General features: G+C 50.2%; 9 protein-coding genes across 9 annotated transcripts; 5 read left to right on the top strand and 4 right to left on the bottom strand.

Moving 5' to 3' along the window:
• Window positions 1–84: 84 nt before the first annotated feature.
• On the bottom strand, window positions 85–4,246 carry CI109_100859 (uncharacterized protein; the record flags this gene model as incomplete). The annotated part of the gene is made up of 6 exons (XM_032007234.2): window positions 85–753; window positions 808–2,745; window positions 2,800–2,913; window positions 2,971–3,195; window positions 3,248–3,660; window positions 3,721–4,246. 6 exons carry the CDS (start codon window positions 4,244–4,246, stop codon window positions 85–87), a joined length of 3,885 nt encoding a protein of 1,294 aa, XP_031858466.2.
• Window positions 4,247–4,560: 314 nt separating this feature from the next.
• On the top strand, window positions 4,561–6,513 carry CI109_100860 (uncharacterized protein; the record flags this gene model as incomplete). Its single annotated transcript, XM_032007235.1, has 9 exons — window positions 4,561–4,616; window positions 4,676–5,105; window positions 5,161–5,482; window positions 5,541–5,829; window positions 5,887–6,120; window positions 6,183–6,191; window positions 6,251–6,311; window positions 6,362–6,417; window positions 6,480–6,513. The coding sequence occupies 9 exons, from the start codon at window positions 4,561–4,563 to the stop codon at window positions 6,511–6,513; spliced, it is 1,491 nt and encodes a 496-aa protein (XP_031858467.1).
• Window positions 6,514–6,932: 419 nt separating this feature from the next.
• Window positions 6,933–8,033, top strand: CI109_100861 (uncharacterized protein; the record flags this gene model as incomplete). Its single annotated transcript, XM_032007236.2, has 1 exon — window positions 6,933–8,033. One exon carries the CDS (start codon window positions 6,933–6,935, stop codon window positions 8,031–8,033), a length of 1,101 nt encoding a protein of 366 aa, XP_031858468.2.
• A 385-nt stretch (window positions 8,034–8,418) lies between these two features.
• CI109_100862 (uncharacterized protein) lies at window positions 8,419–9,584 on the top strand (the record flags this gene model as incomplete). Its single annotated transcript, XM_032007237.1, has 3 exons — window positions 8,419–8,601; window positions 8,765–9,232; window positions 9,483–9,584. 3 exons carry the CDS (start codon window positions 8,419–8,421, stop codon window positions 9,582–9,584), a joined length of 753 nt encoding a protein of 250 aa, XP_031858469.1.
• Window positions 9,585–9,767: 183 nt separating this feature from the next.
• Window positions 9,768–13,150, bottom strand: CI109_100863 (uncharacterized protein; the record flags this gene model as incomplete). Its single annotated transcript, XM_032007238.1, has 8 exons — window positions 9,768–10,055; window positions 10,116–10,390; window positions 10,445–10,588; window positions 10,643–11,068; window positions 11,128–12,148; window positions 12,206–12,315; window positions 12,375–12,604; window positions 12,693–13,150. 8 exons carry the CDS (start codon window positions 13,148–13,150, stop codon window positions 9,768–9,770), a joined length of 2,952 nt encoding a protein of 983 aa, XP_031858470.1.
• Window positions 13,151–13,446: 296 nt separating this feature from the next.
• CI109_100864 (uncharacterized protein) lies at window positions 13,447–15,081 on the top strand (the record flags this gene model as incomplete). The annotated part of the gene is made up of 5 exons (XM_032007239.1): window positions 13,447–13,588; window positions 13,652–13,837; window positions 13,906–14,558; window positions 14,638–14,866; window positions 14,930–15,081. 5 exons carry the CDS (start codon window positions 13,447–13,449, stop codon window positions 15,079–15,081), a joined length of 1,362 nt encoding a protein of 453 aa, XP_031858471.1.
• A 146-nt stretch (window positions 15,082–15,227) lies between these two features.
• CI109_100865 (uncharacterized protein) lies at window positions 15,228–19,771 on the bottom strand (the record flags this gene model as incomplete). Its single annotated transcript, XM_065966855.1, has 14 exons — window positions 15,228–15,362; window positions 15,437–15,552; window positions 15,618–15,705; window positions 15,777–15,891; window positions 15,972–16,765; window positions 16,821–16,928; window positions 16,977–17,042; window positions 17,100–17,336; window positions 17,389–17,499; window positions 17,604–17,775; window positions 17,821–19,056; window positions 19,111–19,222; window positions 19,287–19,320; window positions 19,382–19,771. The coding sequence occupies 14 exons, from the start codon at window positions 19,769–19,771 to the stop codon at window positions 15,228–15,230; spliced, it is 3,714 nt and encodes a 1,237-aa protein (XP_065822927.1).
• Window positions 19,772–20,189: 418 nt separating this feature from the next.
• CI109_100866 (uncharacterized protein) lies at window positions 20,190–21,184 on the top strand (the record flags this gene model as incomplete). The annotated part of the gene is made up of 5 exons (XM_032007241.1): window positions 20,190–20,218; window positions 20,272–20,284; window positions 20,343–20,719; window positions 20,794–20,971; window positions 21,029–21,184. The coding sequence occupies 5 exons, from the start codon at window positions 20,190–20,192 to the stop codon at window positions 21,182–21,184; spliced, it is 753 nt and encodes a 250-aa protein (XP_031858473.1).
• Window positions 21,185–21,388: 204 nt separating this feature from the next.
• CI109_100867 (uncharacterized protein) lies at window positions 21,389–23,185 on the bottom strand (the record flags this gene model as incomplete). The annotated part of the gene is made up of 3 exons (XM_032007242.1): window positions 21,389–21,512; window positions 21,568–22,115; window positions 22,181–23,185. 3 exons carry the CDS (start codon window positions 23,183–23,185, stop codon window positions 21,389–21,391), a joined length of 1,677 nt encoding a protein of 558 aa, XP_031858474.1.
• Window positions 23,186–23,742: the final 557 nt, after the last annotated feature.

Here is a 23,742-nt window from a genome sequence, read left to right on the forward strand (position 1 = left end):
AAGATCACTCCGGTATTCACACATATTATAAACTATCATTCGTTATATCGTGAATTGCTCGTCTGTTCCAGTTCCGATGAAAAATCATGCAAGTCCCAAAACTCTTCTCTTGATTGCTTCCCTTTCCTGTGCTACATCGTCGTCCGACAAGCCGTCCTCTACTCCCCCTCCCTCCTCTCCATCGGTGTACTGCGTCGCTTGCACTGCGCTGCCTGCGATGTTTGCCTGCTCGCCTTCTTCTTCGATATGCGCGTCGTCTACAGGACTGTCCTCCTCCACTTCTGGCTCAGGCAAGCGGTTGATTGTTGGCTGAGCAGTCTTGCGTGCACGTTGTCCAGTAACCCCTACTGTCTTCCGAGCATATTTGGTATAACGGGTAGGTTTCTGTCGTCTCCTCTTCGAAGGCTGTGGTGTTGGTTCTTGGTCGTTAACAACTTCCTCCTGCTCTTCTCCTGTCGGTCGAGTAGGGGTGATCTCAATCACCACTTCCGATCTCCGCCTTGGCCTTTTACTCGACGCTTCATCCGCACCTGTCTGTTGTCCATCTCCTGTTTGTTCCTCCCGATGCTGCCGCTTTGCGTATCGCTCGGCTCGTGCTTGAGCACCGCTAGGACCGGCTGGAGTTGAAACTTCCTCCGCCTCGACCATCTGAGCATAAGATCTCCTTCCTTTGGATTTCCTTCTGGGATTACGTCTACCCTTCGGGGTGGATCTAGGTCGTTGCGAAGCTAGATGGTTCTCATCGATATCAAACTTCACCATATAAATCAACGCTGACACCGAGATCTGGTTATGTAACACACTCACAGTCACAGCTTCAGGGAAATCATCATCATCGATGAGCTCTTCGACCTCGTCTTCTTGGTCTACACCTTCCACATCTGACTCGCCATCTTCGTCCTCCTGTGCCAACTGAGCTGGTCCCTCTTGCGGTCGAGCTGCAGCGTCTGCTGGCTGCCGTGCTTCTTCTTCTTCCCGCACTTCTGCTCTTCTTTTCGTCTCTTCCAACTCCTCCTCATATTGTAATTTCCCAGGGTTACCTTTGGGCAGCCAGAATCTTGCCCGTCCGACTACTGGACGTCCCTTATTCAAGCGTGAAGATACAATCACTCTCATCTTATCCTTCATGTGCTGAGTGTTAAACCACTTCAACGCGGTGCTAAACCTGCCAAACTCTCCATGGAGGAACCAAGCCGCTCGTAGTGGATACTCTTCTTCCATTGGCACCTTCTGCACAGTCCGGTAGAGAAGGAGCTCTTCTTCTTTTGCCCACCGTCGAGGACCTGTGAGACGACAATACGTCGATTGCGTGTTGCCGAGCTTTCCATGTATTTGCGATTTCTGGGGTGCATGGTCGAGCGGGACCATATACAACTCGTCAGGCTCGAGGGGCGATCCGTTCTCGTCGACCAAGTATGGATCGTCCTCGTCGCGCAGCTGGGACGGTTGTGCCCTGCCGCCTCGCAATAACAACGGTCGGAAAGGGCGTTCATCCTCAATTCGATCGTGACGTGGCATCGGTTCGGGCTTGATAGCGGGGAGGCGGTCGAGTTCTCGAGCTCGTTGGGCTTGATGAAGCAGTTCTCGATCCTCATGATCTTCCTCCTCGTCAGGCAAGGCGAATTGATGAGCTTCGAGACTTTTCCGGGGACGAGACGAGATGAACGCTGCTTGCGAAGTGGTCTGAGCCAGATCACCATCACGCAAATCCGGCTCGTCATCAGGTATGTCCATGTCAAAACCAGCTCCGTTTGCGGAAACAGGCTGTACAAGAATTCCCTCTCCAGTCAACATATTCCCATCCGATAGCAGATCGGCAGTTCGTGGTTCGCCATCCTCCTGTTGAGGTGTTTGTGGACCGTTTGACGAGGTTTGCGCAACTCTCGTAGTGAATTGAGCCATATCTGGAAGAAGATCGGCGATATTTTCCTCTTCACCTGACATCTCTGGTGTTGCTTCCTCTTCAACGAACTCCTCTTCTTCATTGGATGAGCCTGACGGCGAGTCGGGCGCTGCGGGAGGCATTGCGATTGTGCTATCACGGCCGACTACTCGATACGGTCGAGGCGTAGTGGATTTGTTGACGTTGAGGTAAGACGTGCGAGAAGCATGCAACGGAGGAGGAGATGAACGGCGTCCAGAAGCCCTGATATTGCCTGTATGTGACGCCTCTATACCAGATACGACTGGAGACGAAGGGACGTCGTCCTCTTGAGGATTGGAGTGAGATTGATATTCCGCAGAACCTTCGCTTCCATTGACTGACTGGCTTTCCCAATCGACCTGCATGGCATCCGCCTGCCTCGCAGCCCAGTTGAACCTTGGAGGTAGATTCTGATCCGCGTTGTCGTCCGCATGCGGTCTGGCAAAGAAACGACCAGAGGGGACAGCCTGAGCGGCTGCCCGGGCCTGCTGGTGATCTTTCACGATCCATTCGGTTTCTTCTTCGACCTCGTCTTGCTGGTACGCAAGGTCGTCAGTGATGTTTTCGCCTCCATCATGCGTTTGCGGGGCAGAACGATTCTTAAGTGATTGCTGCTCTTGGTCGAGCTCATTTGCGATCTCTGCGAGGAGATCGTGATCTATCGGGTCGTCGCTTGGGTCTTCCTCAATGCCAGTCCGCGAGTTTTGTTCACTGGGGTCCGAAACATCATCATCCATGCCATTACTCGGATCGCTCTCGCTCGACGATTCCTCCACTTCAGCAGCAGATCCGATGAGGAGACGTCGCCGACCCGGCGTAAGCTACAGTAGAGCGCGTCAGCTTGTGATCTCGCAAATGAGTGTTGTTCATCTCACCAAGGCAGCGTTGGGACTACCGAGGATCTCATGCTGGATATAGGCCATCATCTCTTGTTGAAAGACGATGTAAGGATATTTTCGCATTAAAACCTCTGTGGCAAGGGAGTTCAACTATATTTCAATCAGCCAACGTCCAACATGTAGATAACGCGAGACGCAGGCACCTACCTCCTTCGCCCGTCGCTTTGCCAAGGTGTTCCACCTTTCCTCAATATTGAATTTCTCTTCATCAATACTTTGAGAGTCGAAATCTTCCGAGATCTCCCACTGGCCATACCGGCCTACAGCTGAAGGCGAGAACAGATCACGAATTTGTAAAGGTGGTGGAGGGGGTAGCGAATCATCAAGCTGCGAGTGCGAGCCGATCCATCGACAACGATACACCAATTGGATCTATCACCAAAGGTTAACCTCCCTTTCACTTATTCGCAGACTCTGAACTCACCTGAGTCGCGAAATCCAGCCATATTCTCAAAGCACTTTCACTCGTCCTCTTATCCCTCGGTACGACTATAAGCCAGAACCTCTTCCAAGCTGATAACAAAATTGCGTTTCGCCTTCTGACCTTCTTCAATAACTCAAAATCCACGTCGGTAGCTTTTGCTTTCCCTTTTGCTCTCGTCACTCGTCCGGCCTTATTATCTTCATCATCCATGTCAAGTGCTGCTAACATGCTCCCAGCTTCGTCGGGACGCAGGATCGACCATATAAAGGTGGCAAGGTTGGAAAGCTGAACCGCTCGAGTCAATGTGGAAGGATCGACTGCCGCACGGACTTGTGAATGAAACGATTCGAGAATATCCGTAGGAAGCGGGAAGGGCGGGGAATATGGAGGAAAGATGTAAGATTGTCTTATGGCTGATTTGGACGGTTCCGTCAGCTGAACGCTCATGAGTATTTAAAGATAACATGCCTCACCGTATAAACCTTCCCAAGCCTTCCTCGCTTCATCCTGCTCGGCGTTTCGTCTTGACCGCGGTCTTTCCTCGAACGCTGACTTGACTAAAGTTACCAAGCAATCTCCCGCTACATCTGCCAAGATCTCCGCACGATCATTTATAGTCATCCCCAAGACAGCCGAACCGGTCAAGGACTTGCGTACTAGTGATCTTGAAGCTTGGACAGGCGGGGAAAGGTGTATAGATTGATGTGACGCGCCAGACACATTCCGCTTGTGTCTTGATATTCGTTTTCGCAGTCTGGGAGTTTCTTTGCGATTGTGTTCTTGAGGTTGGAAGGAGACTGAGCGTTCTCTGAATGACAGCGGTGTTCGGTCGTAGAAGGCTGATGATGAACGCGCGACACGTGAGGGATCAACTTGCGGATCAACTTGGAAGGACAGCGTTTGTCGCGTCATGCGGCGATCAGGGTCAGGGCGCAATGATGAGCCCCGGTAGGGTATCCAAGATGGCCCAGCTTCGGCTGAAGCCCTGGTGGGAGGCATCGGATGTGATGTTGATGACAAGACAGTAGTTGTTGGACAATATGTAGGAGGCAGAGGATGATTAGTTGAATCACCTTGCAATCTTTATGTTTACACTGAAATCAACCATGATCGCGTTCAAGGTGACAAGTGATGACGTGTAAAGGTACAGTGATAAGCTGATCAGTGAAATGCCACACAAGGGGAAAAGCAGGCACGTGGAAATGGGATCTGAGAGGGATGCGTCGCGTACGAGAGATTATATATCTGGGCGTTCATTCACCTGAATTATCAGCTCCCTCTTTTCCTCTCTCCCCCAACAAAAACAACCCAAAATGGCCGACCAGGAGAAGACACTCAATGGTGGAGAGCCTGTACAGGTTGTTAGGACGTGAGCTCATCTTCACGCTCTGGAGACGAGCTGCCTGAGCTGATTAACCTTTCATGCAGCACCAACTACCCGGCTATCGCCAACGCCCCTCTTCCTGCTGAGGGATCTGCCGCTTTCTCCAACTATCAGCTCGCGGCAGCTGTCATCCTCGTCCCTTGGCTCATCACCAAGATCCTTCCCTTCCGTACCGGATGGACTTTTTACTTCTTCCTCCTCATCCTCACCGGTGTTCCTACCGCTGTCGGTTACTGGACTTTCAAGTCCAAGTACGGTGCTCGAGTCAACGAGAAGATCACTTTCCCCGGGAAGCCCATTTCCACTTACATCGAATTGAAGGACGCCAAATTGAAGCAGTACAATGAGACCAAGAAGATCCCCATGCAGGTCTTCCACGATGCTTACTTTGATGGCAAGGCAGAATTCAAAGGTGACGTTTTGGAAATCATGGAGTACAGACACGATTGGGCTTCGTTCGAATTCACTCCCGAGGTAAGCTAAATGGACTCTCGTGCCAAGTGATCATTAGCTGACTCATTAATTACAGCTCTTCCGATACGTCTTCATGAACCTCATCCCCGAAGTCATTGTCCACTCCCAGTCTCAGGACGAGGAGCAAGTCCGTGACCACTACGACCGGGGTGACGACTTCTACTCTTGGTTCCTTGGACCTCGAATGATCTATACTTCCGGTGTTATCAAGGACATCAACCGTCAGGAAACTTTGGAAGAGCTTCAGGACAACAAGCTCACTATGGTTTGTGAGAAACTCAACCTCCAGAAGGGCGACAAGATGCTTGATATCGGTTGTGGCTGGGGTACACTTGCCGCATTTGCTGGGAAAAACTACGGCGCAGACGTTACTGGAGGTAAGTCTTTGCGACGGTTGAGGGTTTGCGCGTATAGCTGATTTATTCCATTGTGTAGTCACTCTCGGCAAGAACCAGACTGCATTCGGTAACCGAAGGCTTCGTGAGAACGGCGTCCCCGAGGAACAAGGTCGAATCCTGTGTATGGACTACCGAGAGATCCCTCACCCCAAGGGCTACTTCAACAAGATCTCCTGCCTTGAGATGGCTGAGCACGTCGGTATTAGGCGATACGGCACTTTCTTGCGAGAGGTCTACGACTTGCTTGACGATAATGGTATCCTCGTGTTCCAAGTCGCTGGTATCAGGACCAACTGGCAGTTTGAGGATCTCAACTGGGGTCTTTTGTGAGTGTTGTCTCTGTCCCAGTTATCCTAGCAACAACTGACCACACGTATCTGCAGCATGAACAAATATGTGTTCCCCGGTGCCGATGCCTCCCTTCCCCTCGGATGGGTCATCAGTCAGCTCGAGGCTGCCAACTTTGAGATCAAGTCCGTTGATGTCCTTGGTGTCCACTACTCTGCTACTATTCACCGATGGTACCTCAACTGGTTGTCCAACAAGGAGAAGGTCATCGCCAAGTACGGCGAGAGATGGTACAGGATCTGGGTCTACTTCTTGGCCTACTCCGTCATGTGAGCAAAACTCCATACTGCCGAAAACTGAAACGATTGCTGACTGTGTTCCGAACAAACAGTGCTTCCCGGTATGTTGCAATCAAATTTAGTTGAGGGCTGCACACGAAACTGACCACCTTCCTTATAGACAAGGAACAGCCTCTGTCTTCCAGATCACCGCTCACAAGAACCTCAACGCTTTCCACCGAGTAAGTAATTCGGACAAACCTTCGGGGGCGCAGACGCTGACATTTTCCAGGTCGAGGGTATCCCATCTCACACCTCGATCCACGCTCCTATCTCCCGTGAGATCTCGTAAGTGACTTCGTAACACCGTTTGGCTGAAGTATGCTGATGAATTGGTCTTGTACTCTCAGTCCCGTTATCTCGCACACCGAGATGTGGGAATAGATGACATAGAAGGACTGGACAATGGACGCATTCCACGTCGACGAGAGCCAAAACAAAAATCGCATAAGCGAAAGAAAGGAAATGAAACGGAACACACATACAAACTAGATGCAGATCTTGATTGTCACGAAGCAGTAGAACGGTTAATGCTCCAAGTCGCAGGCTACGTCACTGTCACGGTTTGACCTGTACTAGTAATTCACCCCTCTTGCAGTTGTACTATTAACCGTGGTCTTTATCAGATAATCCTGTCTGAGGGAGAAACGCGATTATGGTAATTATTGACATAAAGCCAACTGGGAATAGACTCAACTTGCAATGCGATTGCTCGAACCCAAGAGAACGTATTGTTCGAACAGTATCGTTCCAGCAGACGAGTGAACCCTTGTTGATGTTCGTAGAAGCGGTTATATGGCAAAATGTTTGGTATCGGCAAGGAAGGTTCATGCGCAGCGTTGAGTCAGCTGCAACTACATTTACATCAACTCGTTCCGCACCCTCTTTCACATTCTTTCTTTTCTCTTTCCCATCCTGCTTCACTACCTTGTATTCTTGACAAATTCTTGTCGTCTCATCATCTACAAAACCCGAAAGTCCTTGAAGGAAAACCCAACTTCAGACCCAAACCCCACGTCAACGCCATGACCTCATACTTCACACCACCCCAAACACCCCCTCCCCCTCCTGAATTCTTCCACTGTCCTCCATACATCCACAATTCATCCGGATGTGCAGTATGTCGACATCCCCCTCCTGCTCCTCCTCCACAACCGTCTTCGCGCAGACGACGACCGCTTAATCCGCTCGCAAGGTTATTTGCCCCGTCGTATCGATTGTTGATGGCCATTTACCTGAACTCTCGTCCAACGGCTGCGAACACATATTATGGGACCTTACCACCGTACTTCGCAATCGACAACTCGGCGTATCGATACAACTACTCTCCACCTGCATATGATATCGTGCCTCCGCCATACTACCCTTCACAGCAAGTGGTCGATCTCCCAGAGGCGATTCCACCGCCGGGAACATATCAACCTATCGCCACCGAGCCTCTCTACCAACACTATCCGTACCGGGCGAACCATATCGGGCGAAACAATCGACCTGCGGGGCATCATCGTCAACAACCAGAGTTCCACTCTAAGCCGTTCTACCCTTCTCACAAGCGCAAAGCCAGCCGATTCCATAACCCTCGATTTCCTTTCGGAAAGAGACCGATGTACGCCCACCCTCCCAATACAAAGTACTCGATCTCAGGATGCAGGTCACCTACGAACGATCAGCTTGATATTGAACGTGTCAAGGCTTGGAATGAGGGAGTATTGAAGGCTAAAGATGGCGAGGAGAACGTGCTGGAGGGTAATGTGAAAGCAAGGGATAGGATAAAAGGGGAGTATGAAGTGGAGAAGATGTCAGAGAACGAGAATTTGGACCGAGTCGTCCCAAGACGACGGATCGTCTCTGCTCCAGCGATGATCCAACCTGGACTTAGTAAGAGGATGAAGGTCAGACGTTGAGAATAGCTTGTACCGTGTTTGTTCTGTACGGTGACCATTTCATTCCGAGTCATAACTCCTTGTCTATTCGTGTATACGGTACTTGGCATCGTTGTACGTGTTGGTGTCACCTTGTATCATAGCTTGTCGCTCCTATGTCATTCGTTGTATCCTGTCCAACCGATCAAAGTCACTCGCGCTTGCGGTCAGCGGAGATTGGTAGACACTCCACAATCAGTCTCGTCTAGCTAAATCACTCGCAGAGTCATGAAGTTAAGACGACCCATTACAACATTACTCGAGTACTGCATTCGACAATTCGTATCAAGAGCAATAGCGCTTCCACAGCGACCCCAACATCACAACTATATCGGAATAAGCTATAAGAAAAGCGACTCTTCACAAGATGGAAACTTATACCCTGTCCAACTTCCCCTCTGCCTACTCCACAATCCACATCGCTCTCTTCTCGAATGTGACGAATGCCCCCGAGATCAGAACGAGACTGATAGCAGCTTCTGTGAAGGAGGGTGAAGAAGGGGATAGAGCGAGAGCAGAAGTGGATTTTGGATTCGTGGAAGCAGGCTTGGTGAGTTGACTTTTGCTCCAATCCAATACCTCATCACGCTCGTTTCCAAAGCTTGTAGCGCTGCTGCTCCACTGTTTCAGAACTCGTTAACAGCAGAAGCAAGAAATTCATAGTCGGAATTCCGTGAACCAAATTCAATAAAGCTGACTAAGTTCTTACATAGCTCGTGTCGAAAGAACATCTCTTAACTGCGATCTTGACGACGCTTCTCTACGCTTTCCCATCATCTCCCCCTTCTGCCCCAGAACCATTGACGACGACCCTCTCATCCCTTTCAATCTTACAAGAGACCGTACCTTCATCCTCGACCACTCTCACTCCCACTCCCAACACCTCTACACCATCGACCCCCTCCCCATCTGCCCCTACTTCAGGCAAACCGAAAACCCGATCGCACAACCTCCATTCTGAGATCTTACTCTCCCTTTCACCCAATAATAATATCACAGACTCAATACGTCGACATGGCATTTCCGATACGACGACGACCTTGGCCGTTGTCCGATTTGGGAGTCCGGATGTGGGCGCAGAGGAGGTTTGGAAGGGTATGAACGGGGTAGTGGAGGGGGAGTTGGTCAGTTGGGATGAGGGGAGAGTAGAGAACGCGACGGACTGGACGAGAGTTGATAAGGTGAGTTTATGTCATGGGATCATGTTGGTATTTCGTGATTCTGTGATTCTGGTGGTGTTGGTGTTTCGTCTTGATCGTCAACTACGATAGTCGGCTCAACATTTCTGTGCTGTTCTACCAACGATCAAGCAGGACACAGCGTAGACGACAGAGCAACAGCCAGCGTCAGCCGCGCTCAGGATTGGCCGACTACGGTTGAGGGCAATTCGTACGCGCATCGTTGCTGATCCCCTTTCGCCTACTCGCTTAGGTGTACAAGCTCAACGAGCTCAACGCGCTCAAATCACCCGATGTAAAGGAGAAGAAGGTCCGAGCTGTCATCAGTTCTGTCGCCATCAAGAATGTCATATAGCGCAGCGCAGCGCTCATCATCACTCAGACAAGTATTAGTTGTCGAAACCATAAGCGTCCAGATGTCCGACCATACCCTGCATATATAGTTGTACATATACCCATAGCTGAATGCATACACCATGCAAAGCATTGGTCTTCCTTCTATTCCATGATCCTCCTTAGCGACCTGTGACTCCCCCGCTCATGCTGCAATACTCAACAAGCCCATCCTCTTTCCAGGCTTAGCAACGGGAACAGGACTTCTAAATTCCGTACCTGCCCCTCCTTTCCCTGCGACTGGCGCCCCGAATCTCAACAGAGCTGCGTTTCTCGAATCGAGCCCATGACCATGTCCAAGTGTTTGGACTGGTGTCGTCTTGGACGGCGTAAGGTGTGTAGTAAGAGGGTAAATGAGGAGTTGTGTTCGGCGAAGAGATTGGTCGATGATCTTTGGTAACTCTTCCTCGAAATTGGGTATGGATGAAGGCACCTGTGGAGAGTTCTGTCAACTTGGTTCCGTCCCACAGTGCTTGACGATCAGAAAGCTCACCTTGCTTAGGAAGCCCTTGACCAACTCGTCCTTCTCCACCTCCTTGCCTTCGAGGAAGACCAAGAACCCTGAGTCTACAGCTGCCTGCGTCGAGGCTTCGCTCGAAGTCTGGCTCTTCCATCCTTCGAGCTTCTTCGCTTCGCCCACGTATTCTCTTACTAGCTCTTCGATTACGGGCAGATCGACTTTCGGCGGTATACCCAATTGCTTGGTTGAGGATACGAGAGATTGGAGGGATACCATAATTGGATGTGACGGAGCAGACGGTTGAGTACCTGTGATAATTATCAGCTCGGAAGCAGATACTAAGCATACCACCAGACACTAACCTTGCCAAGTCGCTTTGATCTCTGAAGCTCCACGATAAGGCTCAAACAACGGTGCAAGGAGAACAAGCGCTTCCTGAATAGCTCTTTCCTTCCATCGTAGCGTCGACTTTGCATGGACTGCCAGCAAAGCCTTCCCGAGTCCATCTGCACCTCACGTCAGCTGAGTCCTGCGTTGGTTCTTGGACCCAAAGAACATACCTGAATCTACCTCTTCCGCTCCTGTAAGATCAACCAAGAAGGAACTGCTTTTGGCCAAGTATAATGCCACCCTGCCAACGAACATCTCGGCCTCTACACCTCCTTTTCCGTCTCCTCTTACAGATCCCATGGACTCCAATACCTTTTCCAAGGCTTTAACCAAATCGTCCAACGCAGTTTTCACTTTGCTTACATATCCGTCGTGCAGTGCCGAAGGGAGACCTTCCATATCCGCTTTGATGGCTGCAGCAGCAGACTCCAACGACGAGAGGACTTGGTCGAGCAGTGGGGTACGGTATGATGTACGTTTCTTGAGCGTGGAGAGGAAAGAGGTGAAAGCCGAATTGTGGGAAGCGGCAGAGAAGGACATGGCGGGTGCCGAGGGAAATGTGATGTCGGAGAACAAGAACGAATCAGGGATATTATCTGCAACGCCGGATCAGCCATTGTCCATGCCCAGATCGACGTAGAGATATCCAACTCACCACTTTCTTGGGGGTCATTTCGGACCGACTCTCCTGCATCTCTAATTTGCACCTCGGCGTCTCGCACTAATCCCTCTAACCGTTCATCCCAGACTTGTTTGACCCTCGTGCTCCATTCACCTTCCAACGCGTTCAGAATGAGTTTCTCGAAATCTCCTCCACCAGATAATAGCTTATTCAACAATTCTCGTACATGCCAGATATCGGCGACGTTCCTCAGTCCGGTCAACCATCCTGGAATGGCTTCCTTGAGCAGCTCGATCGAAGACGATTGCCAAGCCTTCAATTTGTCTGAAATGGCAGGTGGTGGAGAAGGCGTGATGAAAGGTGTAAAGCCAGTGATCGACGTAGGAAGATGGCGAAGTAGTATCTGGGACGACGGGAGACCTTGCAGTATTGACGGTGTAGACACTGGCGGTCGTATTGAAGATGGAGACAACTTGGGCAACGGAAGGGATATCGAGGCCAGTCGAGATGCTCGACGCTGGTGTGAGTTCTGCTTGACTGGTGTTGAATTTTGTATCAAGGGTGCGCCCTCGCCTTTTTGCACCAGTCGAATCATCTCTTCCAGTAGGCTGTCTCCTGTTGGGGTATTTATCTTTCGTTTCTCGAATACTGTTTGCACCGCTACGACCGTTTCCAACAAACAGTGGATGGAGTCTGACAATACACCAGCGATTGCTTCTCGTTCGTGTGCAGCTTCACGAGTAGCGTTGGCAGCTTGGATGCGCGAATTCGATCGTTTTCGATTAGCGTTGGGTGATAGGGAAGTCTTCGACGAGCTCGCTTCGGCTGTATGTTGAAGTACGTCTCGGAGCGCCTTTGTCCGTTGCGAAAGGAGAAGATTCAACGCATCGGGGATGGGTAGGTTGTCGAGTAAAACAATGGCGAGTAGTGTTTCGGAGAGAACTCTAGGTTCCAGCTTCTCCTTTGAGCGGAGAGAAGCGGTCGCGCGTAACACTATTTGACCTCGGAAGGGAAGAAGGGTCTCCCACTGTTTCTGAAGAAGGGGAAGGTATGGCTACATGATAGCTTGTAGTCAGCATACAAGTCTTGAGGTGTGTTCAGTATCACGTACTCCGCTTGATTCCTCGGGCATACTTGACAGGCCTTCTTTCACCACTCTTGTGATCAACCATAAGAACGCCGCGTTGAGATAAGCATGATGGGCCAGGTAAGAGTATAGCGCTATCAGAGACCTTGATGTCAGTCGTTGCGTTGATACGATGTATGATTGGGTTGCTCACCCTCCGGTGCATCAAGTAGTAGCTTCATATGAGCTGCCACGGGTAACAGGTTGACCACATCTTCTGTCTCGCTGGGTTCTGACCCTGCATCACCGTCGACGTTGATGTTGATATCGGTCGGGTTTGTACAAGATTTGGCTATCTCGCGAAGGGAGTCGGACAATCGAAGGGAAGATGAATGAAGGGATGTTATTTGGGTAGCGGAAGTGAGGAGATCTCGATATCGCGTTCTGTGTATTGGATGATATCAGCTTCCACGACCACCATCGTCGGTGCAGCAGAGGCGGAAGGTGGGGATTGAAGATCACAGACACTTACCCTACCATCGCTCTTAGCTCCGACTGTTTATTCAACGCTTCACTCCTCATCTTCGCTTCCACCCTCTTCACCTCGTGTACTGGCAGCCTCTTGAACACCTCATCGGGTTCCAGACTCGCCCAGTCTTCCTGACTACCTCCAGGTCCACCAATACTTCCTACGTCTCTATCTCGTCTAGATCTCCTGCCAGCACCGCCCGTGATGGTGCCTGTACTTGTTCCGACGACACTAGGAGCTATTGAACCTCGATGTTGAGAGACGAAACTACGATCCGAGTCGCGCCGGTGGAATACATCCGGAACGGAAGGACGATGTTTGTCTGGCGTTTGGAAAGAAGGCGTGAAGGAAGGTGCTCTGATTGAACGACGAGTTGAGGAAGAAGATGGGTCCGGTCCGCCGGTGTTGAACGTTGGTAAAGAGGGGTAACTATTCCGCCCAGGAGTAGAGCGGGAAGACATGGCGCGGTATGAGCACCGTTTCGGAGTGGTGTGATAAGATACGCTTCTTGTGTAAAGTTTGATTGCGCTCCGTCGCACTGTCGCAATTGAACTCACAATGTATTTGCGTAGTATCAACATACAACATGGTAACAAGAGCGTGTCGCACCTAGCGTGGGTAGTAAGGGGAATCCGGAGACCGACCGTGGGAAAGTGGGCTACCCTCCACCTCACGAAGTCTCCTTCGAAATGATTGCGAGCAATAACATTCCTCTTTCTTCTCCCTTTGTTCCACATCACCCGCTATCGAAATCGCCATGGCCATCGTCGAGGACATCACAGACGAAACAGACGCTGGTCCTAGCTCTGATGTCGAGCTCATACAAGCAATCAAGGAACTGGCGAAGCAGCTTGCCCTTCCCGAGGGACTTCTGCCAGAATATATGGCTCATACACCAGGTGGGCTGGACCAGCTTTTTGAAATTTCGAAAAGATTCGCCAGCTGATGACCCCTTTGTTTAGATCAATATCAGCTAGAACGATATGGACACAGAGCTTTGGGTATCGTTCAAGATATAGCAGCCAAAGCTGCTCTAGCGGATTGGGAAATGGTGGAGGTGGACGAGCAAGTTGCGACCTTCGGGAATGTCTTACGGTTGTACGGGGATGATCCGTGGACATCACCCCAGATCTGTCAGGTCGTAGATGGTGAGCTGCCTGAACTTTGTTATCGCACAGAGTCAAAAGCTCGGACCCTAACATATCTCTCTTCAAAGGTATCACCTCCTGCCTCTCTCCAATGCTACCACAACATATTCTCCCAACTCTCCGACCGTACTTCTCCCCTCACCCTTCACTTTCCGCTGCCAATCGTGCACTCACTCGTCCTACAGGCGGTAAAGACTCCACGATCGACTTACACGACTCCCAGCCGTTCAAATCCTCTTCCGCATGGGGCGTCTCCAACTTACTCTCCTGGTCGGTATCGCATATGTCAGAAATCGAAATTGAGCGGAATATCGGGATGATCTTACCTCCTACTTTGGTGATGATGGACGATTGGGAACCTTCTTGGCGGGAAAAGGCAGCTTTGATCTTTGAGAAATGGATGGATAACTTGGATCCGACCGTCATGCGAAGGATGGGTATCGATAAATTACTTGTCGATTCACTCATCCATACTTTATCATTACATTCTAATCCCCCTCTCAAAAGGATATTGGAGATCACATTGAAATTGGTCAAGAGATGTACGGATGAAGGAGAGAAGAGAACGAAGAGATATGAGGAGATTGTAGATAAGGCTTTGGTACAAGGGTGGATCTATGCTCCATCTGGAGTAGAGGGTAGAGTAGTTCTGGTGCATATTGCAGAACAGACGGAATTGATATGTGAGGTCTTGGGAACGGGGATAGTCCGATGGCTCAAGGTGGGTCAGACCCACGTTCCCTTCCGTCAATACGAATGTCGTGCTGATACCGTTGATGTTATGTGTGTGCCCCGATTAGACGATCATACCTCATCTTTTGGAACCCCTTCAATATCCACCCACCTCACCTGTATTACCCCACTTCCGAGCAAACCTCTCTGCCTTACTATGCGTCATGCGAACGGTTCGCGCTACAGAAAGGATTGGAAGGTGGAGAGGTCAGATACTCAATATCCTGAGTCGGCTGTGGGTTCAGATGAAAGAGAGACAAGGTGTAGATGATGACGATGATGACCGAGCAGACATTGGTAAGCTTTCGACGTATTCGCATGGACGGAGTGATGCTGATCGTAAAACCTGAACATTGGTAGCTTCGCTGAAACCTCTTCAAGAGCTAGTCAAGCAGATCTTCATCGAGCTCGCAACTCAAACACCATCAGTCAATACCGTCGAATACCCTCGTCTTCTCGCCCAAGCTCCAACTTTCTTCGCTGATCTTATCCCCGTTCCCTCACAAGCTTAAATCGTTCCTCTGGACACTGGACGGGACAATAGCCAAACACATACACTACATACCTTGCACAACCTATACCTTTTCATATTACTCGCAACTGGCACTTTTGTAACACTTTCGAAACCCATGCAATGCATACACACACAAACACATAATTACTCGATCATCCTCTTATTCGTCCTTGTGATAGGCGGGTATCGACAATATTTGTCAGAGACAGAAGTCACTGCGTAATCTCCAGGAAGTGAGGATGAGATTGTATATGATGATTCCCAGATGTCCGCGATAGTCTAAGACAACACGTGCACGTGTGTTAGCAAAGAAAGGAAGGCCTCATTTTAGTTTGAAAAGGGGTTATGCTCACTTGCGTCTCGACAACTTTGGATCGAGCGGTCACGCCTACGTCTTCACTTCTAGTATATGTGAAAGAGTATGGAGCAGTTCCCGTGAAATGAACTTGGAATGCGGCCGGTTCGTCTCCTGTCATACAATACAAGCGTTGTGAGCTCGGCCCTGTGATCCTGTATGTGACCGTCGCGACTCACCTTCTCGGAGACTATCTTCACCCTCTGTGATTTTCGCTGAAGGTAGTGGATGGACAGTCCTGATCATATCTGTTACTTGTCGCTTGCACTGCCACCCAGCCATGCTCGCATCAGCTCTTTGCACACGTAATGAGAGGTTCAAACACATTGAATGCTCACCTGATTATCTTTTAGTGCGACCGACTTGACTTCGAACACTCCTTTCTTCTCTGCACGTCTTGTGAATTGAGACGCTGAGCTGGTTACCTTGTGCTTCTTCCCCAGCCACTCGTACCTAGAGCAGATGGTTCATTAATCTCGTCCCAATGCGTGCTCCCGTTGCTGATACGAGGCATTCAAAAATGTCGAACTTACTCAATTGTCCACGGTGCCTTTCCTTGCAGTAAGAAATCCAGACTATCTCCTACACAAAGGTCTCTCCTCTCATCGACCGCTACGATCCTCGCACTCTCCACCACCTCGACGGTCGTCCTCAACTCATCCTCATCATTGACGACCTGCTCACATCCGCTCTGATCTTCCACACGAGTGATCATCACCTCGTGTCTTCCAATCTCCTTCATCTCATGTTCTAGCAGATCCAAAGTCCAATCATGCGAATTGACAGTCACTTGGTGTGTCGTAACGCTCGTTGAAGCTGGTTTGCGAACAGCGAGTGACAATTTGAACGGTGCTACACCCTTCAGGTGGATCTTGGCATCGCTCGATAGTGGGGAATCAAGACATATTGGTCGCGAATTGTGTTTCGTAAAGCTTACAGAAGGTCGAGAATGGACATCATGCTCCAGGACGATCGACACGTCCGTCTGAGGGTAATTGCCATCGGCAAGGGTCATAAAGTCGTATCGATGATGTCCCGGTTCGGTAGCCAGATGCAGAATGCCGGTCTCTTGTGCGCTCTTCAATATATGTTTCGACGTTCGACCATCGGCAGTGTATCGATAGCCAAGTTCGAAGGGCGCTTGGCCCGTGAATCGAAGAGCAGCTTGATCCTCTTGTCCGGCACAGAGACCCTTGTGCTTGTATCCGCTTCCTTGGCGAGAAATCGCACCAAGTTCCTGAAGTGTCACGATTGGACGAGGCTTGAAGTCGATCTCGAAGGTCGAGTCCGCAGTGAAGATATCACCTTCACATTGCGCGTCTTTGACCTGTAACCAGAAGTCAATAATGGTCCTTTGACTAATGATGTCACGACTCGCTTACCTTGACGAGTCGATAGATGCCCTTGTCACTGAAGCTAAGATGATTATTTGGATCCCGCACAGTGATCTTCTTCTCGGTATTACCACTAGCATATGTCACCTCCCAGGGCTAAGCGAATCATCAGTAAATTCCTTGATATGAGATCAACGGACATACCGCTTCTCCGGTGAGTCTCAATTGCGCTCTCGCTACTTCGCCTTCCGTGACTACCACCTTTTGGCTCTTCGCGAATCTCGCAGTGGGCTGTTTCTCAGCTTTCGTTTCATGACGTCAACTCACCTTCTGTCTCTTGATGTCGACTTCCACTGCGGGGGTACTGATCTTCCTTACACAACCATTGCCATCCTCTATGGAGAGCAGTGCGATCGACAACTTGCCGGAAGCACCAGAGTTTGCTGCGAGCTCGGACGGGACTGGTACTGTGACCTTTGATCGACCGCTAGGTAGATCAATGGTGATGTTCTCAGATCGAGTTCCCCATGATTTCAAATAGGCGAGTTTAAGCGGAGCGATTCCCTACAATGCTGATCAGTTTCAACTCGTCCAGACCGGAGAACCGTTGACTCACCCTCGCGTCGACGTCCACATCCACGACATCACCAGAGCAGGCATATAACGTCTGCCGTCTGGTATTGGCGAGTGATCCCACCAGATCAACATTGGCCAGGGGGTGTACGGTCTGTTTGATAGGCGGCTTGTCAAGCTTGACTTGTCTATACCTTCTATCGCTTATGGAGGTGAAAGTCTGCCTTGTCAGCTATGGTCCGGCTTACGTGAACTCACATAAGTGTATTCTCCCTCGTGCTCTGGCCGGAGAACGATAGCGCCTTGATGAGAGTTGAAGGTCTCGCCCAAGGTCCTCGCTCGTCCGCCTTTTCGTTGCTCGGTATATTCAAGACGGAAAGGAGGCGATCCAGTGAAGTCGAAAGCAGCAGTTGCACCAACATCCATAGCGCTATATCCTTGTCAGCTTCATTCGACGAGTCAGCTCGTGACTCACCATTCATGTAGAGTTGTCACGCTCATGTCCATTGTCGGTAATGGCACAAGCTGGACTGTGCAGGTGGAGGATTCCAGAATCCCTCCACTACATGGTCCCTCGACATCGAGGAGAGTATATGTTCCCGGTTCCGAAACGACGATATCTGCTCTCTTCTTCGTAACTTTTAGTTTCTTGGTCGACGTCTCTCCAGTAAGAGACTTGTACTGATAGGTGACTTCCAGCTCCTGTTCTAACGGACCTTCGACGGAGACGTCCACCGGTAAGGATGCCTTTTGGTTGAGAAGTAGTTGGACGGGTGCTGAACAGTCGAATCGGATCGAAGGACGAGCGATGACACTGTACACCTTCTCGGCAGAGTGTCCAGACGGATTATAGGTATTATGGAGAGCATCGGTGACGGACGTCAAGGAGAGAGTATACGTGCCGGGTCGAGAGTGAGAGACACGGAGGGGAACAGTATGAGTCTTTGATACCCTATCCCTTCGAGCGAGAGCGAGCTTGTCAATCGGTTCCAAATCCTCTTCGATCCCTTCGATGAGTCCCGAGTCAACCTTGTCCTTTGACTTCTTCTTCCATCCAACTTTCAAAGGTCCGACCCCTCGAGCTTGGAACTTGGCCACTTCCTCATCGCCGACGCATCGAAGTTCCGCCGATTGCGCTTTGTCTTCTTTCAGGATAAGTTTTCCCGCTCTCTCCTCATCAACGAATTTGCCGCCTGTGGGACACTCAATGATAACGGCTTCGCGATGTGGTGTGATGTGGAACCTGTCTCCTCTTTTATCCACTACGCTCTTGAGAGTGACGACACTAGGCTTGTTGACTGTGATGAAAAGGATATTCTGCGATGAAGCGAGATTTCTAGGCACGAGAGCCATCGAGTCAACAGGTTTGACGGAGGGTAATCTTGAGATGTCCACTTCTTCCCCGTGCACCGACTTGCCGCTGGTCTGAAGCACGAGAGCTGAGAGTGGGTCGGTATCTGGTTCTTCTGGGTCTCCATCCTCCACATCGTCGTCTCCGTCGGTGATCCGTAATCGAGGGGGTCGGGATGGTGATCGTTTCATCGCGCTTCCTGAGACTTTCTCCACTGTCGCTTGACCATCTTCAAGAGAACGAATGAAGTATGACACTTCGTCGGGAATGGAGTTGTTGAAGATGACGGGGATGTAGAGGGGTTGTGAGTTGTCGGGTGGGATGCAGTAGGTAAGAGATAGAGGGTTGAGGGTTGCGGTGCTGTTGAAGAAAAGTCAGTGTGTTCCTGTGTCGATGATTACAACGGTGACCCACCTGAAAGGCAGTAATCGAATCTTGTGAACACCCTCGAGGTGTGAAGGCTCGCTCCATCCTTTTACTCTGTAGTACCAGTTCCAATACCATTCACCTCCCAGGGCAGCGGGAGCTATACAGTGCGAACGCGAAATCAGCTCGAATCGAGACAACTCCAGGACATTGCAGACACTCACAGAGGACATTGAGGCCAACGAGTACTCTGCTTGGCTACAATTTTGACCCATATTGTCAGCGTTCCCACTCCATCTTCAAGGACTCGGAAGCTCACATCTAATAACAACCATGATAGCCAATTGACAGTCAAACTGCCTATTGCCAACATCCCCAACTGCTTATACGACGGTGACAAGCTCGGTATTCTCAAGAACGACACCGCCCATATCCCCAAAATCTCCGCAGCACTCCACCCGATCACGGAAATGGGACCTTGTATTCTTAATGAGGATGACCATGTTGGTTCCGGATCAGTCAAGATGAGAGGAGCGAACGTATCCCATAATTTTGAGATTTCGATGAACCCGAATAGAGCTGCAAAGAATATGCGTTGTTCGGATATGGAAAGATAGGATGTGGGTATGACGGGAGGAGGGGGAGGTCGAGTTCCAGGTGCTTGGGGAGGTGCAATAGGTGAAGGTCGGATGGGTGTATTTGCCGACATGGTGAAATATTCGTTCTGTTATCGATCAAGCCATAGGGAAGGTGATGGCGATCGATCAAAGGAGCAAGAGGGACAGTATCTTTGCTGGAAGGTTTTCCCCAGTCCCTAGCTCACTACAGGGCGGAAATGGACGTTTTTGGTGTTGTTGATCAGATCGTAAGTGAAGAAGGAAAAGGTCCAAATCCAAAGTCTAGTATTTCAGTAAACGAGTGACGTCCTGTAAAGTGGTGACGCAAAGATCTCCTCGAGCTCAAGCTTCGCTCTTCGCTGACTTCACGGAATTCAATCCAATGTCCGTGATCATCACCACCGACACCTCTTAACAACAACATGATGATCGCGTCTCCATTGATGTTTCGAATGACGATTTGCACACATCAGACGAAGATAAAACAGTGACGGTGGCTTGGGCGACAAGATGCGTGTACAAGGCTGGGATCCAGTTCTGTGAGTGGTCTTTCGAGATTCCGGCTTGAATTCAAAGCTGACAGCTTTCGCAGAATAATATGTCAAGTTTGTCAACCTATCCTTCTCCACCAACTTTGTCCTTACGCTAACATTCAGCGCACAGATCATATCATTACAAACGATACACTATCTCACACTATCCACTCTCATCCCTCCCTTTCTCTCAACACTGACCTCTCCTTCCCTACTATCGTATTCGGGGGGTCCATCGACCGTAGCCCACATTCTTGATTGGCGTGAACTGGCCGCCCGACCTACAGTGTCCAAATCTTCATTCCCAGGTGTAGAAGGGTGGAAGAAATTACGTGGGGCATGGGCAGGTGGGAAAGAGATTGGGAGTGTGAAGATCGGTGATGGGGAAGTAGGGAGTGGTATGGAAGCAGTGGGGAGGGAGGCCGATGAGGATCCGTGGGATTATGGAGTTGATGCGAAGAGAGGTTGGGTCATAGGTGGTGTTTCACTATTGACCTTTGCTATAGAGTGAGCAGCGATTCTCCCCCTCGTTCATATCACCACATGTCTTAGACTGACCGTGCCGCCCTTGAACGACGCAGCATTGCACCGCTGTGTCTCATCGTTCGCAGACCGACTCACATCCTCGACTTCTCCCTCACACTGATATTCAACCATTTCATCTTGACCACATATTATTCCTCCTCATTCCCCACGTCCTTCTTCTTCTGGTTCGTCCAAGCCATAGGTGCTGTGATCATGGTCGTCTCAGCAGAATACGTGAGCTGGCCTCCCCCCATCTCACGGACGAGATTGGTATAGCTGACATCTGTATAGTTGTGCGTGAAGAGGGAGATGAGATCAGAGTTGGATATAGGTTGGACACCGAACTTGGAACAAGGGACAGCGTTGCTCGATGATCCGCCTCGGGTCCCAGATGCGGGTTCAAGTTCGAGAGGAGTGGAAGAGTACGAGATGAAGGATCGGACATGATGACATGATGCATGGATGATATAGACACTACGAGTACTGATACTAGGGTCGAAACGTGGACGAGCTGACGAAGACATTCTGCTGATCGAAGAATAAACACTAAGTATAGTACAATCGATGGACGAGAGAATAGGGAGTCACGCAATGCGAAAGTAGGCAAGAGGAGGTGGAGGACATCGCTAACAACTTTGCTCGATAAGATGCTCAAGCGGACGGGGTGCAGAATGTTTTGGCAGCGATGCCAGGCTTGGAGGAACTTGGTTTAAACGCCGCTTCCAGCCGGTCAAGCAAGGCCACGGTCGATATCGATCTTAATCTTTTTCGAGGGCTGTCGCACGCATCTGTTTCTCAAGTGAGTGCCCAGGACTTGGCCTGCCCTATACCTGGATACAGTCTTGCCATCGACCGCCAGTAAATTCTGCCAAACAGACCGGTCGACCGTCGTGAACCTCTGAGTCACGTTATTCCCGAATTGGTCTTGGAAGGTACTTCCCAACGGATTCGTGATCCCATTTGCAGAGCTGAGAGTTTCGCCGAATGGTACACCGTTCGAGAACAGTCGAACGTGAATCGCATCTGAACCGTCATCGAATGCCGAAAAGCGGTCAATGAACGCCTGTACGTTTGTGTGGAGGAGCTCATCGAGAATTTTGGGTCTGTTGCGGACTGCCCTTCTCGTGGCAGTGTCAATCGCCAGGGGCGCGATAGGAATCAGCTCGGGCGAGAGGATAGTTATCTTCTTCAGCTTCGGTGTCTCGCTAAGCGACGCGACGAAGGTTGGAGCGATTGGCTGAACTCTTGAGGTCGCTCGAGAGGTTAGGGTGTTGAGTTCCAACTGATTCGTTGGTCCTTTTTCGATCGGTGAAGTGTTGGGATTGCCTACTCGGATGGTGAGCTCCTCGAGGTGGGGCAAGGGAGGAATATCCAAGTCCTATGGGCATACCGTCGTAATCGTCAGCTTACCCCGATCGCGACGGGCGTCAACACGAGATTCACCTCTACTCTGCCATACCGATCAATCCCATCAGTCGAGTTCATTATCATCACCTTCTTCAACGATTGCAGTCTCTGATAAGGCACATGCTGCTTGAAAGATGCCAGATCGCCATGAAACCAGTACAACGAGTCGGTTGTGATGCCTGCGCACTGACCGAGTTTATCGAGGAAGGACCAGTCGATGTCAGTCGGATCGCTAGCTTGACGGTACTTTTGTCGGAAAGTAGTCGCGGAGAGGTTCGAAGAATTGATGACCAGGCCGATCGACTGCAAACTTGGTGCATAATGGCGGATGTCCAAGTACTCTTGAGGTATGGAGGTGGCGAAAGTGAAGACAATCCTCTTGACGTTGGGTAGACTGATCGTTTTATCTCCGAGTCCCTTCCAAATCTTCTTGCGATGGTGGAGCAAAGGATCGCTGTGCTTGTTCTCCATGATATGGAGATGGAGTGTGTGCAGATTCGGTGCCAGGCTTGCGAAAGCTAGCAGCTCGAGGGGTAAAACGCCTTGGTCGACTCGGAGTTTCATTTCTTGAAGATAGTCCAGCTTTCCCTTGAGAAGATTGACTTGATCCCAAAATTTATCGGATCCATCATCTTCCACTGCACGATGTTGATATGGCACTTGTGGAGCAATGACCAGCTTGGACAAGTACGGTCCCACCAGTCCTAAAAGTTCAAGTACTAGTGTGGAATGACGAGGTCGAACGTCCAGGGTCAATTCTTGGACGTACGTGACCCGATGAGGATCGGTCCGAAAGCATTCGAAGAGGAATAACAAGTCGGCGTGGGCTCGCGTCTCCCACTTGCGAAACGATTCTTGGGTTCCTCGAGGAAGTCGATAATGTCGATTGAGGTTGATCTTGTTCCATACGTGTTCTTCGCCGTGAGGTCTGAGGGATCGGCAAGTGAGTGCGAGAGCGTAGCATGAAGAAAGGGGGAGAAGGGAGACGACACGATGGAGGATGTCTGGCGGTAGGTAGGGCAGATTAGGATGAGGCGACATTGCAACTTTTGTGTGTGCTCGGTTCTCTGGGATAGGAAGGAAGGAAAGGGTGCACCGTTAGTTGATGTTCTTGTCCCTCATCGATCAACTAACCAAAACCTACTCAAGGCAATCCACTCGCGCCTGAAGATCAAATGGCAGAGGTCTACTATCAGTGGATGTAAGGCAACATTCGAATTACTACGTCCACTACCAAATGTTGGCAAGAAAGAACATCAAAAGGGGAAAGGAGGGTCTCACGCTTCTGTCTGTTATTGCCACGTTGTTATCGCAAACATGGCGGTCAAAGCGCTCTGAAGCCCTCACGAACAGAGCCACACAGCAATTGATCCATATGACGCACACCTTGCATGCATACACCTCAGTTGGGCTCGGATTCATCATGCAGGATTGGTCAGTATGCACATAATAGCTATTAATCTTCAACTCTTTGTTAACACAAATCTTGGAGCATCAGCTTATCAAGCTTCGGGATATGGCGATGGCACATGGCGTTAGGTAACTCTGAATCAGTGAACAGGAGTACCGCTAGCCAAGATTCCGCTAGACTCGCCGGT

This window comes from Kwoniella shandongensis, chromosome 2 (genome assembly GCF_008629635.2).
Source record: "Kwoniella shandongensis chromosome 2, complete sequence".
In the NCBI taxonomy this organism is placed as follows: Eukaryota; Fungi; Basidiomycota; class Tremellomycetes; order Tremellales; family Cryptococcaceae; genus Kwoniella; species Kwoniella shandongensis.